The 17,166-nt window shown below is 40.9% G+C and overlaps 2 protein-coding genes across 3 annotated transcripts; one reads left to right on the top strand and one right to left on the bottom strand.

The window, feature by feature from the left end:
• The first annotated feature begins 4,447 nt into the window (after positions 1-4,447).
• On the top strand, positions 4,448-8,982 carry fitm1l (fat storage inducing transmembrane protein 1, like). The gene is made up of 3 exons (XM_029525399.1): positions 4,448-4,671; positions 4,898-5,129; positions 6,997-8,982. The coding sequence occupies exons 2-3, from the start codon at positions 4,951-4,953 to the stop codon at positions 7,676-7,678; spliced, it is 861 nt and encodes a 286-aa protein (XP_029381259.1). The 5' UTR covers positions 4,448-4,671; positions 4,898-4,950; the 3' UTR covers positions 7,679-8,982.
• trnau1apb (tRNA selenocysteine 1 associated protein 1b) lies at positions 8,469-15,567 on the bottom strand. 2 transcript variants are annotated; one of them, XM_029525397.1, is made up of 9 exons: positions 15,408-15,567; positions 14,565-14,662; positions 13,688-13,787; positions 12,784-12,836; positions 12,011-12,139; positions 11,408-11,524; positions 10,470-10,794; positions 9,869-9,914; positions 8,469-9,540 (listed from the first exon to the last, which is right to left on the bottom strand). In XM_029525397.1, the coding sequence occupies exons 1-9, from the start codon at positions 15,441-15,443 to the stop codon at positions 9,404-9,406; spliced, it is 1,041 nt and encodes a 346-aa protein (XP_029381257.1). In that variant the 5' UTR covers positions 15,444-15,567; the 3' UTR covers positions 8,469-9,403. The 2 variants fall into 2 exon arrangements, with proteins under 2 accessions (XP_029381257.1, XP_029381258.1); XM_029525398.1 differs by having other exon boundaries at positions 9,869-9,911.
• Between the last annotated feature and the right edge of the window lie 1,599 nt (positions 15,568-17,166).

Genomic DNA, 17,166 nt, shown 5'->3' with positions numbered 1-17,166 from the left:
GCACTCACACAGGAGGAAAGCAGTCAGAATGAGTCTGAAATTCCTTGGCAAACTCAGACATCATCGGCCAGTGGTGAACCCTGAAATATGATGATGACATTATTCAAGATGTGAATGTGAATTCATGTCAAGGTAAAATATATGCACTGGGTTGGAGTCAACTGCTTTTTCTGGCCAGCATGGGATGATGCTCTGTGGTATCTGCATGAGGTTGTCATTAGAATGATTCCTCCTCCAACTTTTGTGACATACGGCCTAAAATCTCAGACATGTGAACATAAGACATCATTCCAACAACAATAAAGTGAACAACATACTAACATACTCCCTTAGACTGTTGGTGTGAGGTTGTTTCTGCACATTTAAAAACAGCCAGAGTTGACCAAAGTGCCTTACAAGCATAAAAGAGACTAACACAATACAGAAACATAGGACAAACACACTAGGCAAAAACAACAACAAAAAAAAATTTGGAGTCAAGACATCAAAGATCTACTCATGTAGAAAGCCAAAGAAAAAAGTTATGTCTTTTGTTGAGTTTTGAAAGATTCAATGGTCTGAGCAGTTCTCATATGCATAGGTTAACTATTCCAAAGGTTAGGAACAGCCACAGAATAAGCTCAGTCACCTCTATTTTTTAGTAGTTTTAGATCAAGGGATATCCAGCAACATCTGAGTGGATGACCTCAAAACTCTGACAGGTGTGTGGGTGTGCAAAGGCTCACATAAATAAGGAGGTGCTGTGCCTTTTAAAACCTCAAAAACAGACAATAACATATTAAAATCAATCCTGAAGCCAGTGAGAACAAGACTGGAGTGATGCAAAGCTAAGCTTGGAAAAATAATGAATTTAGCAAATTAAAAAGATATATTATATATTTCTCAAAAAAGATAACAGATTTCCTCACTTTTTGGTTGGCATGAAAACTAGCTTCTATTGGAACTGTTCAGGTCGGTCCTCACCGACAATAAATTGGACTAGCCGCACCTCCAACTCACTACGTCTCATCTCCATATCTATCAACAAACTACATTTATGACGCGTAGCATTATTTACCACCATTAATAACCCAAAGAGCCTGATTCATCCCACGGCAGTTAATGGAGATTTTTTTCACAATTTAGTTGTAAGTCATTTTGTTTTGTTTTTATAAATCAGTCAAAACCAAGGCAACATGACGGCATAACAGTTAGCGCTGTTAAGAAGAAGATGTTCGCAGGTTCGGTTCCAAGCCTGGGGCCTTTCTGTGCGGGTTTGCATGTTCTCCCCGTGCTCCCCATGCTTGTTTGTCTCTGTCTGTGTGTTGGCCCTGTGACAGGCAGGTGATCTGTCCAGGGTGTACCCTGCCTCACCCAGTGTGAGCTGCGATTGGCTCCAGCACCCTCGCGACCATTAAATGGATAAGCAGTAGAAGATGAGTGAGTGAGAGCCAAAACCATATTTGGACGAGAAGGTGGAACTGAGGAGGATCAGTCTGTAATTCTCACACAGCCACGCCTAAATGCATACATTTTTCTTTATAGTCTATTTTTCTCTAAATGGTACCATCATTTAAACTCATCAGGAAAACACTTACTGAGCTAATACATCAAGTGAAGAGTAGGGCCATTTTCCCATAGACTTCAATGTTTTCTGCCTTCTTTTCACAGCCAGTGGAGTCACCCCCTGATGGTCTTAAATAGAACAGAGGTTCTTCAATATTGGCTTAATTTTTCTGTCCCAGTGTATGTATATGTGCGTGTCCATTTTTACAGTCTATCTGCTAAACACACTGATACAGAAGAAGGTCTGAGGCATTTCAGTGAGGAGTTTCATAATCTCCCTGTTAGGTCCCTCTAGGTACCCCAGCCTCCTCATTCAGGCCAGGGACATGACTCTGAGTCCACTGTAGATGTAAATATGAATGTGCATGGTGCATCACTGCATGCATTACTATTATGATGTACTGAAAATTTGAAACTGGAGACTGTGACCGTCAACTCATTATGGAAGCATTCACTGATCTGATCATTCAAGTTAGAAGTGGAGATATTTTCACCAATTCAGTCAGACTTCTTTCTGCAAGCAGTATAGCCACCTCCTGATGGCCATTAGGTAAAAGAAGGTTTAAGGCTCTTCAGTTATGTCCTGTCTATGGTTTCTAGCAAGTTCTCTGCTGATGGTTTCTGCTGAGCTATGTGATGAACAATAAAAAAACTCAGAAAGCAGCCACAGTGACCGCAATAAAGGATCATCATTCCTTCCAAATGTACGTCAGCTTATCAGTGTTGACAGTCTGTATTTGGCCGTAGCATGTTTTTCTATTTGCTGTGTTGTTACTGGCTTTTCTGTGGACAGCTGACACCAGAAGCTTTATGTTTCCATGCTGTCCATCCATTTCCATTTCCATTTACTTTGCTGTAAATGACAAATGTGAGCTCTGTCCTGACTTCTGACTTCTCCAAACTCATTATAGTTTCTGTTCCTTTGTTGAATCTACCTCTCTCTCTCTCTCTCTCATTTTCTAACGCTTATCTGTAAGGGTCACGGTGGTGCTGGAACCAATCCCAGTCAACGTTCCTGTTCCAGGTACACCCTGGCAGGTCACCAGTTCATGACAGGGCCAAAACATAGAGACATATAACCACTCACACTCACCCTCATGCCTAAGGGCAATTTAGAGTCTCCAATCCATGTGTGTCTAAATCTTTGGACATATCGGTGTGGATTGGAAAACATTTTCCCAGTGTAGGTGCTAACTGCTATGCGATGCATACCTGTGAACTCACTGCAGTTCATTCCCAGGAGTTGTTGGCTGCTTTCAAACCCTGAAATCTATCTTCCCTCTGCTGCCTACAGATGTCAACAGAACCATAACTGATTCGTGACTGTCATTCAGCAAAATTTTGAAGCACCCTTACTACTCTTACTCTTTTATGTTGAATTAATAATCATGACTTTAAGATTTATCTCACAACTGTTATCAGTGGAACTGTTTTTGTGCTACGGTAGAAGTTTAGCTGGAGGAATGGGCTATGGAAAAGGTATGTAACAATAAAAGATCAGCACTAGCTGCCTGTCATCTGGGTGGAAGTCAAGATGATGTACAGGGTCACATGTTTTGAAACTATGTCACTTTTGTGTATATTTATACCAGTATAACCAGTGTACCAGAGTTACCAGTGTAACTCCTATCCAGCACCTGCAGAGGTCAGCAGCTGAGCAGAAGTGTAACTGTGGTAGCATATAAAACAGTATGCAGCTGTCTGCATGTGTTGAGACTGCGGATATTTACAGTATACAGACAGTCAAGAGTCAGTGTTGCATGGAGCTGTAGGAATGTCCCCTGTCTTCTGACTGCCACAGGGAGGAGACAAAGGTGCAAGTTTAACATTTGTTTCATTGAATATTATTCATGTTATAATAGCCAATATATAGATATGATATACAATTTCTCTCTCTCAATATGTATATATATATATATATATATATATATCTTCTCTCTCTCCTTCACAGCTGATCAGTGTTTCATTCAGTGGTCTGTCAGCTGTTTGTCTATCCCAAGTCTCTGGGATCAATCCTATATTTTTCTGATCTCAGAGTGAGGAGAACTTGGTCTGACTTTATTGTAGTGACAGATTAAAGACAGAGAGAGACTGACAATAAGAGTAGTGCATTAGTGCATTATATTATATTATATATGAGCTGAATTGTTGTTCAGATAAAATTAGAAACTTCAATAGTCTATTTTTGTTTCTTATATTTGAGTTACTATCCCCTTTTACAGTCAACAAAGGCTTTATTAAGTGACAGATATAATTAGCTGAGGTTGTTCTGATTCTGAAATTGTGGAGGCTTGGTGGCAAACAGAAAAGGCTCTTTAAGGATGGTATCTGAGGAACAGAGGGAGGGATGGGACAGTAACTGTATGTATGTCCCCATTCATTGATTGACAGAGACAGACTGGAGACAGCTGAGCGTTAGCCCATATTCAGTAGAAAGGTTAGAGCTATTAATACACATGAACAGGCATAAAAACACACAGTGTGACTCACTGCAGCAACTGTCACACTTTAATTCGTGACTTTTCTGTAATGTCAGCACTGTCCTAGCTCAGCCTCTGTTTCTGACAGAAATTCAGATGAGTTCCACGGCCTGTAATGTAACATGAACACATATACGTGCATATACAGCAAGGAATCAATGTCATTGATTCAACCTTCAGTCAGCTCAGTAGAAGAAATGTGACAGCTTCAAGGTTCAGGAGACATTTGACAGGACGAGAACATAAATAGTATTTGTGTGTGTGTGTGTGTGTGTGTGTGTGTGTGTGTGTGTGAGTGTGTTTCAGAGGAGGGTGTCAATGCAGAGCAGAGAAGCTATAGTTACTGCAGGATAGTTTGAATTCCTGAAGTTTGGCCTGAGAGGCAATAGAGAGGTGACCAATGATCACTGCTGCACCAAAGAAGAAGAGCTTGCAGCTGAACTCCTGCAGCATTGATGATACCAGCAGACACTGGAAATTCAGAGTCAGCACAAGATGCTGCAGGACTGGAGAATTTCATGGTTGGAATTTACAGAGTGCAGATTTTGAGTGTGCAGAAGGTGGGATTCCAGCTGTCATTTCATTCATGCTGCTCAGAAAAGGCCTGCAGCTGTGACACACTGCGGGACCTGGATTAACCTTCTCCGTAAGTCTGCAGTAATGGATCCATTCCTTAGTCTTTGAGGTTTCGATTGGTTTGCAGAGATTGATTTAAATACCACGCTGGATTAGTCCAGTCTGCAACAGTAGCAGTTGTCATAGTGCTGGTGTTTAAGTGCATTCTAGTCGGGATTTGCAGCATTGTCACATGAAAGAGCGCACACTGTTTGGTCTGAGGTGGATAATCTACACAAACACATTTCTGCCCTCAGAGCCAGCGGCGGAGGATTTCCCATCCAGCTCAGAGTTTCCTTTGGCAGTCGAGATGTTCCTCAACACGGTGCTGGTGGTCCTGACGGACCTAGCGGCCCAGCTCCTGGGTAACACTGTGTTCCGGCAGCACTTCCACCTGCTGCTGTCTGCGGTGGTGCTCTTCAGTCCAGCACTGAGCTTTGGGGTCTCCCAGCACAGCATCTTCGCCAGGAAGAGCCACTTTCTCTACAGGTAAGACTGCTTCCTGTTTACATGCTGTTCAATGGTCCACTTTGGTCAAATGGCATTGTTATGTCTGATCTCTGTGTCCACGTCTTATTTCTGTTGTGCTAATTGTACCTTAAATCTGTAATATACACTAATACCATATTTTTAGTATGTGCTGTGCACTGATCTTCATAAAGGAGAGGGCTGGAGCCCTCAACTTCAGGCAAGGGTGAGGAACAGCCTGAACAGGTCACAGTCCATCCATCACATACCAACAACCACTCACATTCATATTTACACCTACAGGGGATTCAGAGTCATGTCCCTGGCCTGAAGGAGGAGGCTGGGGTACCTAGAGTGAACTAACACAACTAACTCCTCACAGAAATGCCTCAGATCTTCTTCTGCATGGTGACAATAATGTCAGTGACGGACATTACTCAAGTTGGTTTTTGATCCTTTTCACTGAAAAAGTGAAAACTGAACTTCTGAATATAAATGAATAGGAGTGAGGAACAGTGACACATTGGATAATCAGTACGATGCTGAGAGTATTGTTGTGTCTAGCAGATAAACTCTGAAAACTGCTGGAGAGACTTAAACCTTCATCCTATGTAATGACCATCAGGGGGTGACTAATGGCTGTAAAAAGAAGTCAGTCTCAGGGAAACTGTCTCTCCTTTTTTCTTGATTTATTAGCTCAGTAGACATTTTCCTAATGTTCAAGTTTCAAGTGTGCAATAGCAAATTATGTAAATTTTTTTCAGTTATGGTGCCCTTCAGGGCAAACTAGGCCATAAAGCAGGGGATAGATTAGGGGGCATGGCCACTGTGTGATTGACAGAAAGAATCAGGAAAGAGTCCAGAGTGAGTCAGATCCAGCCCTCAAACAGACCTTCTCCTCTTATTTTTTTTCTTCTGGTTTCAATGAACCAAGATGGCGGATGGCCTTCAAAAGACCACCTCACAAACTGAGTAATTTTACAGTGAGTTGCTGCTTTAGTTCACCAGCTGCTCTCTGCGTCTGTCAGCTGTTTGGTCCTGAACAGACACTGATCAGAGGGTTTGTTAAAGTGCTACCTGCTACTGCCAGTCAACCAAAAGACAACTCAAAGTGCTTCATGTCAAAATAGATTAGGAAACAAAAAAGAACAGTGCATAGAAAAAAATAGATTCATAATTTATCATCATAACTTCTTTGCAAGTCAGCTGCAACTTTTAGCAACAATTAATGAGCTAAATGATGCTAAAGAGAATAATGACTGACCTTTTCATCTCAGAAAACATTTTAATAAAGTCGAAAACTGATTTGCTCACTGCTGATCATTAATTCACTGAGTACCCTCATATAGATTTATTATATGTCTGGGTTATTAAATAGCCTGTAAACAGTTTGCAATGCCATAACAAATTAGATAAAGAGGGCAGCAGGGACCTGTTGATTTTCAACATTTCTCTGTACTGTTCTGCCTCCCATCTCATTAGTGACTTTCTTTTTGCTTTGTCCATCATCAGCATCAGTCACTGTCTGCTCCATCAGATATTTGTTAAATCACTAATTCTGAGGCCTTGGTTCTGTTGATGACCTTGAATTGTTGTTCTCAGGCATTCCTCATGATAACTGGGGTTTGCTGTCATGTTGTTCTCCACAGCAGACAATAAGATAGAGCTTTTTTCTGGTTGTTATCTTCTTTGGAACTAACATTCCAGCTACATTCCAGACTTGGGTAATAAAGCATGGTCAGTACAGTAAGGATTGAATTCGATTCTCTATGTATCTATGTATAAAGAAACTTTGGGCTCATTTGTCAGTTTATGTGTCTGTGATGCTTCACTCCAGCATTAAAAATTAAATTTCTCTCTCATTACCTTCTCAATCTTCCTCCTCCAGGATCTTCCTCCGCTCTGGCTGGGGCTGGACCTGCATCTTTGTTGGTTCCTTTGTTTTCCTGCTCTCATTCTCCATCCGGCGTTCCTTCATGCTCTCCATCCGTCACTTGTCCAGGCTCGGGGTAGCAGGTGGACTGTGGCTCACTTTCTGTAAACTACTGGACCAACTAGAGAATGCCACAGGAAGCTGCTACGAATCTTTGATCAATGACTCTGGGGATGCCAGTGGCCAACTGCTGCTGGTGTTACGAGAAGGAGAGAGCAAGTCTGAGTGCCTTAAAGCTGGGATGCTCTGGAGAGGATATGAAGTGTCAGAGGACGTCTTTCTCCTCTGTCTGTGCTGCCTGCTATTGGCTGAGGAGATGGCCGTGTTTGGGCCTTATCTTAGTCTGGGAGGGATCTCAGATGCTCCTCTGAGGATCCTCTTCCTGTTCTGTGTTCTGCTGCTCACGCTTTGGATCTTTCTTCTCTTCTGTCTCTTAGCTTACTTCCCTCAGTTCCCCACCCAGCTCCTGGGGGGTGCCCTGGGCTGCCTGAGCTGGAGGGGATTGTATCAGGGTTGGTTTCGCCTGGGGCCCAGCTGGTACTGTCCCGGGAGGCCTGGGGTGGGACTGCTCAACAGCAAGATCAGCAGCACCAAAGCTGCAGATGCTCAACTGAACCACCATGATCAGTATAATTAAGTGAAGCTGAACATCAGTGACACAAAGAAAGATTATCTTATTAGATCAGCCTCTGGCTGAGCATCCTGCCCCATCATCCTAAACATCCAACTGGACTACAAGTGTGCTGCAACAAACCAGAGCTGCATTTGTCAGCCTTTAGAGTCAGACTGGAAATCTTCTATCATATTCTGCTGAGCCAGAATATATGGTTTTCTGCACTGCAGAGAAAAACTGAGCCCCTAAAATTCTCTAGTGGAAATCTGATATCTGTAGTTTCCTCCTCGTCCTGTTATGTAACCAGAGTAAATTTCTAAATCAAAGTCCATTAACAAAAGAGCTTAGTAGTGTGGCTGACTGAGGTGCTTCTTTATTGTCTTTCTTTGGATAAAAACTTCACATGTTCCAGTTGAAAAGCTTTCAGGGCCTATTTGCCGTCATGCTGAGACCCTGCATTCCTGTTGAGAGGAAACGAAGCCAGAAAGGAAAGTAGTTGTGGACATAATGTAGGTGTGCGTATAGTAGTGTGTATGATGGTGTTTCAGTATCTATCTACAATTAAATGGTTGCAGAACTGCTGTTTTGTGAAGGTCTACAGAGTTGGTGGTTTGGTGTGTCCTGACATGCAGTGTGACTGTGGGACCTATTTTGCACAGGTCTCTGTCTTTCTAAGCTTTATTCTCGCACTCCGATTAAACAAAAGTTGTTCTCTGGATGAACGGACCGTAGCAGTTTAGACCTCACAATGTGAAGCTACAGTTTCTATTAAAACAATTCAATCCATCTCGAAGGAAAGAAGACAGAAGACAAATTTCATCCTAAATGTTTTTCTTGATAGAAGTTTCCAGAAAGAAAACATAAAAAGCATTAGCCACCACACAGCAGGGATGAAAAGCTGCCGCATCTGCAAAAACCAATCTGCTGTCTGCCTCAGAATCATTCACTTTACAGAGTTTGTACCATTCGTCTATTATACAGAAATAAAACAAAACAACAATGAATTACAGAGCTGGCTGACTGTTGTTGGGCAAATCAATATCACCATCTTTCGAGATAATGTCCATGAAATCTTTCAGGGGAAAAAAAACAAACAAACAAACAGGGAAAGTCCTTCATTAAAATGAAACTGAAAAGACTGATATCTTGTTACACATTAAAAAAGTCTCTCTTAAAGTACATGAGGAAGAACAAAGGCAATTTTTTATTTTTGTCATGAGATGACAAGCTTTTACTAAGAAATTGGCCATATTCAAAGAGCAAAGTTAGTTTTTGCTGGTGTCCAGTTTGACATGGATAAATGACAGTGGGGTTGGTTTTTCTGTGACATCATCAATCGAGAGAAAAGACACAGCAATCAGATGTGTGTTTCTGAATTCATTCAGTTTGCTGCGCTAGACTGAATGTGCCAGTCCACATCAGATAAATTAATGTCAGCACGTCCTCCCCAACATGTAGCTCTGGTGTATGTGGGGGGTTCATACTTAACAGTATGGACCATACAATGACTTCACCCATCACTGATCAGCGTTCTGTACATTACCAACATGGTAAACATTAAAATCAAGTGAATCTTTATATGCACTTAAGTATTTGAAGAGGTACGAGTACTGTCAGCCTTCAGTCAGACTTAGATAAAGAACTGAAGTGGTCTTTAAAAGGCATCAACTTAGATTTAAAACATTAAGGGAGTACACAATCATTTAAAAAAAATAATCAAGTATTCAGGGGGCAAACAAAAAAAAGTTATCAAGGAAGGGAAGGGATGGGCGAATCGACAGTGTTCAGAGTTTCCCAATGGCAGTTCATCATGGCGTCATAGAGTTCCTCGCTTCGCTGCATGAAGTCTTTGTTCCACTGTTCCACATCACATTCAGGGATGGGCTCTGAAAAACCCAGAGACACAAATTTGAACAACATCTAAAAGCATGTGCTAGGGAAAACTTGACAACAAATATACTGACCAATGGAAGACCAAACTGAATTCAGTTTATATTTATATTTATATAAATTTATATTTATGAGCTATTCATTATAACTGCTATCAAAAAGCCGAACCAGGTATTTGATATTCTGACAAGAATTCTGCCTAAAATGTAAATTTTGAAGCTGTTCCAAAATAAGTCAGTTCAGGGGTCAGCTGCACATTTAAGTGACATAGGAAGGGCTCCTCTTGTGACTAACCAGCATACAAACTTATTGAGATGCTCTTACCTTCTACATTTTCTTCCTCTATGTCTTCAGTCTCCTCATGACTCTGCTGGAGACATGAGAACATTAGACACCGATGTGCAAAAATCATGCTACAAGTTCATGAAGACATAATTGCTTTTATTGCTCAGCAAACTAATGGAAATTCACATTATACCAGTTTGGAATTTTATAATCATCAACAACGACAAAAATGAGTGTGGATGAGAGTAAAGGGACCAGTAGATGATAACTATTGGCTTTCCAGACAGCCATTGTCTTTAAATAGAAACCATGCCAGAGAAGAGGAGGGCAGATATGCATGGATTTATAACCAGAAAATCTGCTGTTTGGTTTCCTAATCTTTGTGTAAACATAAACACAGCATGTGATATTATCCAGTAAAAAAAAAAAATCATTGTTTAGAGCTAGCTCTGACTGTTTAGCCTGCTTTAGCACAAAGGAAATGATCAGATGTCCATTACAATCACTACTTATTAGCACTTAGCAGAGGAAAGCTCTTTTTACCGAGTATACATGAAACTGATATTGATCTTCAGCTATTCACACAACAGACAAGCAATTCCCCCAAAGTGTGTCGTGGCTACAGATGGATTTCCCTCACCTCGACAGCTCCTGTCATGTCAGTGGTCATGGGGGGCATCCCCATGGGTGGAGGGGGCATCATGTGGCCGGGTGGGGGGTATCCATAGGGCCCATAGTTATAGTTGTAGCCACTGTTGTAGCCACTGTTGTAGCCAGTGCTGTTGTAGCCAGTGCTGTTGTAGCCAGTGCTGTTGTAACCACCATACTGGTCATAGCTCCCCCACTGAGAGTAGTATCCTCCCTGGCCACCACTGTTTTGGCTGCCATAGTAACTGGACTGAGACTGGTTGTAGTTACTATGGTAATTCTGGCCTTGGCCACCATGATAGCTGCTCATCTTTTGGCTGAGAAAATAAATAGAACAAAATGTGACATTAAATTGAGAAGTTTGTTACTCAAGTATTATGCATATAAATGTCATGTTAGGAAATGACATTGACAAGTCCCTCAGGTTTGAGTCATGGTCCAGTTTTATATACAGTCTATGGTTGTCAGGCACCTGAGCGTGCAATGTTGTAATAATTGTATTTATACGAAGAAGGGTGTCCACATGAAACTACAAGAGGGAAATCAAATATTTATAATATTTATTATAAATATTTATATAACCCTAACCCTAACACCAAATCATAACAAAATTACATTAAGGCACTTTACAAATAGAGCAGGTCTAGACCAAACTCTTTATAAAATTATTTAAAGAGACCCAACAGATCCCCCCATGAACAAGCACTTGGTGACAGCAGCAAGGAAAAACTTATGTTAAGAGGCAGAAACCTCGGGCAGAACCAGGCTCAGGGGTCTACAGGTCTACATTAAAGTTAGCGACCACAGATTCATTGTTATATATCACTGGGCATATTTTGCTCAGTGGTTTCCACATCTACACATTCATGTTCTAAATTTGGAGTTATTGACATTTTGGATGAAGATGTGCATTTGCTGCTAGTGTGTCACCTCTTTGCGACAGCTATGCTGAGTCTGAGGGGCTTTCCACCAAGCATGGTCCCCTGGCACTCCTCGATTGCCTTCTTCTGCTCTGTCTCCTCCCCAAACTTGACAAAGCCGTAGCCTCTGCAAGTCAAACAGCTCTTACACCCCCACTCCAAACCAGCACACGCTACATACTTGGCATTACATAGCCACTTATGATGAGAAGAGAATATAATGGGTATTATTATGGTAGAACTGAAACTTGTTGTTTTACTTTTAACATGAAGTAGCATCACTTGAATTGTGAGTTGCTCTTGCTTAGCCTATATGGGGAAAACAATAGTTTTAGCATAAGACGGAAAGAAAACATGTCTTCAGCCTTTTTTTGAAAATAGATTAAGATGAAATTGATGGTCAACGTCCACAGCACTGCCATCTAGCCCATCATGATACTATCAAAACTAATAAATATTTTATATTACAGCAGATTTATCTGAAAAATTTTCAAACTGACTGTCATACACAACCCAAAGGACAATACACAAACAGTTCAATGAATCATCTGATGTCTCACAGTTCATTTCTCAGGCAACATTGCTATCAGTCCACCTCAGTAAGCGGACTTACCTGGAATATCCATATTGGTCAGTGACAACTTTAGCTCCTTTGCAGGACGGGTACTTCTTGAAAACTTGGTGCAGCTGGAAGTCATCTACCTCAGAGGCCAAGTCGCCTACAAACACTGAAAATTCAGGCCTGAGAGAAAGTAAAATATCAATCAAATATTGCATATTAAGAATTGAAGGCACATATGGCTTTCTATTAATTAGAAGTATTATTTTTTTGCTACCCCCATAGCAAACAAGGCAGACTCCCTGGCTAATGTTTCAAAGTGTGGGTCTATGAATGTTTTGTGGTGAGCTCGAGACAACCTAACCCAATCTACAGATGAGCCAATCTATAGAGGAAAGTAGCAGATCTCTAAAGTGAACTAAACTTTTACCTGTCTCTAAAGCATGATGATTTCCCCCAAAACCTTCACTATCCTTTTCAATGTATATGTTTCTAAAGATGCAGGTCACAATCAGGAACTTTCTAACACAAATTAAGTAATAATTTTCAATATTTTTAATATGTTGGAATCTGCAGGGCACAGTGTTGAAACATGAAAGACTCCACACTTGTAAAGAATGACCCCCCCAACTGACACTAAAAGCTTGTGACATATGTGACTGATGTCATCATTTATTTTCACCTGTTCACATCACACATTTTGAGGGTTGCCTTTTAAGATCAAACACAATAATGTTCATTGCAATAAAAACTTAATAGAAGAAACTTAGGTTCATGAAAACAATCCTGCTTCTTTTAAGAGAAGTTGAGCATAAATCCTGTCTTACCCTGCCTCTGGTCGCTTGCCGTAGGTCGCATAGTTTAGCTTAAACTTCCGGGGCTGCACATGGGGAGAGAGAACACACACGCACGCACTAAGCCAACCTTGAACACCAGAGATGTGTACTATAGCACTGATATTGCTGAAAATAGAGAGTGGCGTTATTAATGGTTGTTATTTGGGTTTACATACCTCCACCACCCAGACCAGCCTTTAGCCCATTCCTCAGTTAGTTCCTACCAGAGACTCTATTCACCAGCTTCAAACAAAGTACATTCATGTACAAGCAGCCACTTAGCCACCTTCAGCAGCAGGTAAAGGCCAGTGGACAGGGGAGTCCAGTAGCTTGGCCAGCTCACAGGACTAACAGCATTTCAAATTCAGTGGCAAGCAACTACAGCCTACAACGTCACTGTTCAAAAAATTTCAAGCTGGCATGATTTCCTTGTATTTCCCATCACCCTGATATCAACTTGTCACAGGAGCTTACACAGACTAGTTTCACTCATCATCTGTAACTGGTAGCTTTGCTTTTGTTGTTTAATGGTAAGTTTGAACTGACTGGGAAAGCAAAATAGTGGTAGCAAAAGCAATGCAAATAGCAAATTAAATAGATTTGGTTAGTTTACCCAATTATTACAAGTTACACAATTTTAGCATTTTATCAATCAAATCCTGTTGTGTTTCAGTTGTAACAAAGGAGGACCAAGACTAGTTGAGCTCCACTATCCACAGTCAAATCAACAATTGAATACTGCTTGATAACATCAGTTTATCACTGGAAAAAAAGGAAGGCGGCATTAAATCGTCAATTATATTAATATATATATTATAATATATATAATGATATAATGCAGTAAAGATTGAAAGGTAAATAAAGAAGTATTTTGAGATTAAACTATAGAACTTACAGGGTTTGATCCAGGAACCAGTTTTCCATTGAGCCTTTGAACACAGCGGTCAACGCTTGCTTCATCTGCCAGCTCAACGAAGCAATACCCTGCAGAACCACTGCACAGAGTAGAGACGCACATACTGATAAAGGGTATTCCACACAGACATTGCAATAAGAATTTCATTGACATTAGTGCTGACTGATAAATATTTTTTTCACTGTAATCCTGACTTGACCATGTACAAGAAATATGTGGAAAGGACTGACTAGAATCTAAAGATTTTGTATTTGTCATTTCTTTTAACCTAATTGCTTGAGAAAAAAAACTTCATAACCACATAATTTTGTGCTGGTGATTCGGTTGCAGCTTCTCCTTTATGAAACACAGATAGATTTGCTGTCCGCTCCAGTAAAATGCTCTTTTTCACTACAGCTGGCAACAACAAGTTTTAAGCACATAAAAAAACCTACATTTTAAACTCCTCACCACATTCACTATGGTTTGTTTTGGTGATCAGCTGTATTCCGTGAATAGAACTTTTTTACAGTTTCCTAATGTTGCACAGCTGTAAGTAACAATATAAAAGGTGCACATGAATAAATAATAACGTCTGGGCTTTTATTTAGACCTGGAGGAGGCCAGAAACCTCAGAGGAAACACTGACAGACAAAGAGATCATTGGGTTTCTGAGCCTTAATGGTTAAGACTGAGTTATGTGCTTGAAAAACCAAAAAACCAAACATAGTGCTCACACTGCACCAAACTTTCCTGTTTCCCAAGGAACAGGGAACTCTCCATAGGAAAAACCAAGCAACGCAACTGTCTATGTAATGCTATTCTCCAAACACCTAACAGCGGTTGGTGTCCAGATGAGGTGCTCTGTATAACCTACCCTGTTATCCTGTGAGTGATGATCTTGACTCCGAATGGAGATTCTCCCATAGCACTAAAGGCCTGCTTGATGAAGTTTTCATCCATGTATGGGTCCAACTAAACACAAGCACAGTAACGTTACTCACTCACACACTGAATACAGGCTGAATCCAAATTTTAATAGTAGCACAGGAGCATGTATTCAGCTTAAAGATGTAAAATCTGTAAGAAACAACTGGAAAGTTCTGACATTTATACTGTGGATATTTCGTTTTCACTTCTAAGCTACATAGCCAAAATTATGGTAAAATGTTTGGAAGACAATTGAGTTTTTCGGATGTGTCACCGATTTAAGTAGTAGAGCTATGTTATATTATTCATAGATGGTTTAATGTATTACTTCACCAATAAGTAACGTGCGTTATTCAGGAACTCTGTTATTTTCGTGCCGTTGATTCAATCTAAACACACCTTCGAGACATTACCAACACTGGACCAAAGCACGTTTATGAAATATTTACTTGACGCCAGTTGGTACAGCTTACTGTAGTCCCATCTGGTGCACTCGCGCACAGCAAGTTCATCTGAAGTTGGGTGGTTAATGCTCGCAACAAGAGGAAGAGCTATGTGGCGACATTTCAAAAGAAAAAAAAGTGTTTTAGTAGCAAACTTGACTACTAGATTTACTACTGAGTGTTGTTGAACAGTGTCAAAGCAGGATATACAGGTGCAATCCCCGAGGAGAGAACTGAATGTAACCTGAACACACTATGGTTGCGCAGCCCGGCTTTGTGTCACACGGCTAACGACTAGCATGCGCAGCTAGGCTAACGTTTCCACCCAGGAAGAAAGTCCAACGTACATCACCCATCCACAGGCTGGTCTGTCTGTTAAACATCTTGAACGGTGGGGACGGAGCAGGGTAGTTTGTTGGCGTCTGCTGGTCTTAAAAATTTAAGAAATTCTGTAGCATTAAAAGTTTACGTCTCGTTGACGCCAGACACATCGATTCGCAGTATTTCTTCCGTATCAAGCAAATGCTTAACTTCCGGTTCCTGCATCATTTCCTGCCTAGCACGGTGTGACTTGAGAGAGCACAGAGAGGCGCAGCACCATCCTGTGACTTCAGTGTGAACATCTTATTTTCCACATTTAACTGGCAGGGTTGGTAGCCTTAGTTGAAAGATAAGTTCTGCCCTGGTGACGGTCTCACTCATATTTAGGGAATGCCCACTTACATGTGTGGTCTCTCTTGCCAACTCGTGTTGAGTCACATCATGAAGAACTGAAATGTCTAAAATGGGCAAAGCTGCTCTTTCATTCCATCACTATGTACCCTGTCTTTGACTCGGCTCCTCTTTTGGGACACCTTCACCTACCTGGACTCCCATCTCTCCCATCAGTTTCTACCAGCACCACCTGCTTCCCTTCCCCTGTCCATCCTTCCAGATCTTCTCAGTGCTTTATTCCCCCCTATATTCACTGAGGTGTAGCACTGCCCTCCCTGCCTCACAAAGTCATTTCACTCAAAGAGCCACAAACTAGCTTCCAGGGAGGGCTGGTGATGGTCACATACACGCACTAAAATAATATTTAGCTGCAAGACTGTACTTGCATCTATCTCATACAATGTTGACACCCTGTGGTGTTAAACTATGACGACAAAAGCAGACCAAAAAAGAAAGATCATTTCTGCACCATCAACATGCTTAGAACATTTCAGTCAACTTGATTTGAAATTAAATATTGCTGCCCATGTTTGTTGTGTAATCATGCAAAAGTCGTCAAATCTCCTTGAAGAAGAGACTGCAATGTGATCAATGTACAACATGACTCCAGATTTTCTCCTTACTTGATCTCCCCTCATTCTTCCAGCCAACTGTGATTTCCACTGATTTGTTGTCAACCCTGAGGTACCTCATGGTACTGCAGAAAATTACATTGACCTTTTGGCACAATATGCAGTCTTACCTGTTAAAAGGTTGATGCCGGAATAAGACCAGCACCAGGTCTACCTGCATATGTGCAGCTTCTCCTCTGTGATTTCACAGGAAGCAGAACAGCAGCAGTTCTAGTTCTGATATTTTGTTCTCAGAGAGTTCTATCATACATAACACACTTCTGTATACCCAGGTCCACAACACTGACTCCCAATAGTACAACAGCCCTAAAAACAGGCAGCTTCACAAAGTTCCATCGTAATTTTCTTGTCTTTATTGTTTGTGTACACCGTATATATGCTATTTAACAAAATCCATGATTCCATCACATTCCATCATTTATTGAGTGAAAGATTGAAATAACTCCAAGACCAATGCAGCAGTTGTTCTTGGTTAGCCAAGTAATTAAAAAATAGTGATAAACATGTAAATGAGTCCAGTTTTACGATTTTGTAAACATGAGAAAGAAATTAACAGAGGATTGAAACTGGTCTTAGCCATAATATGATGGGATGGGGTGTGGGGGAAATGTTGACGGAGAGAAATGACCTGGAGTATCTATCAGCCATGATAAGAGCTGTTCAAATTATCTAAATGATAGGAAAAGGGACATCAGTCTTTCCAAGCTATTTAATTTCTGTTATAGGAAACACTGGAGCTTTTCACTGCTTGTGTATTCTT

Source organism: Echeneis naucrates, chromosome 17 (assembly GCF_900963305.1).
Source record: "Echeneis naucrates chromosome 17, fEcheNa1.1, whole genome shotgun sequence".
NCBI lineage: Eukaryota > Metazoa > Chordata > Actinopteri > Carangiformes > Echeneidae > Echeneis > Echeneis naucrates.
Note: the sequence above shows the minus strand (reverse complement) of the source record. Positions and strands in the feature narration are given on the sequence as shown.

Coding starts and splice junctions, on each gene's coding strand:
- trnau1apb (XM_029525397.1), bottom strand. CDS start 15,443: ATGTTTAACAGACAGACCAGCCTGTGGATGGGTGAT. Junction 12,837..13,687: donor TGGTTCCTGGATCAAACCCT/GTAAGTTCTATA, acceptor CCCCATGTGCAG/CCCCGGAAGTTTAAGCTAAA. Junction 9,541..9,868: donor AGAGGAAGAAAATGTAGAAG/GTAAGAGCATCT, acceptor TGGGTTTTTCAG/AGCCCATCCCTGAATGTGAT.
- fitm1l (XM_029525399.1), top strand. CDS start 4,951: ATGTTCCTCAACACGGTGCTGGTGGTCCTGACGGACCTAGCGGCCCAG. Junction 5,130..6,996: donor AAGAGCCACTTTCTCTACAG/GTAAGACTGCTT, acceptor TTCCTCCTCCAG/GATCTTCCTCCGCTCTGGCT.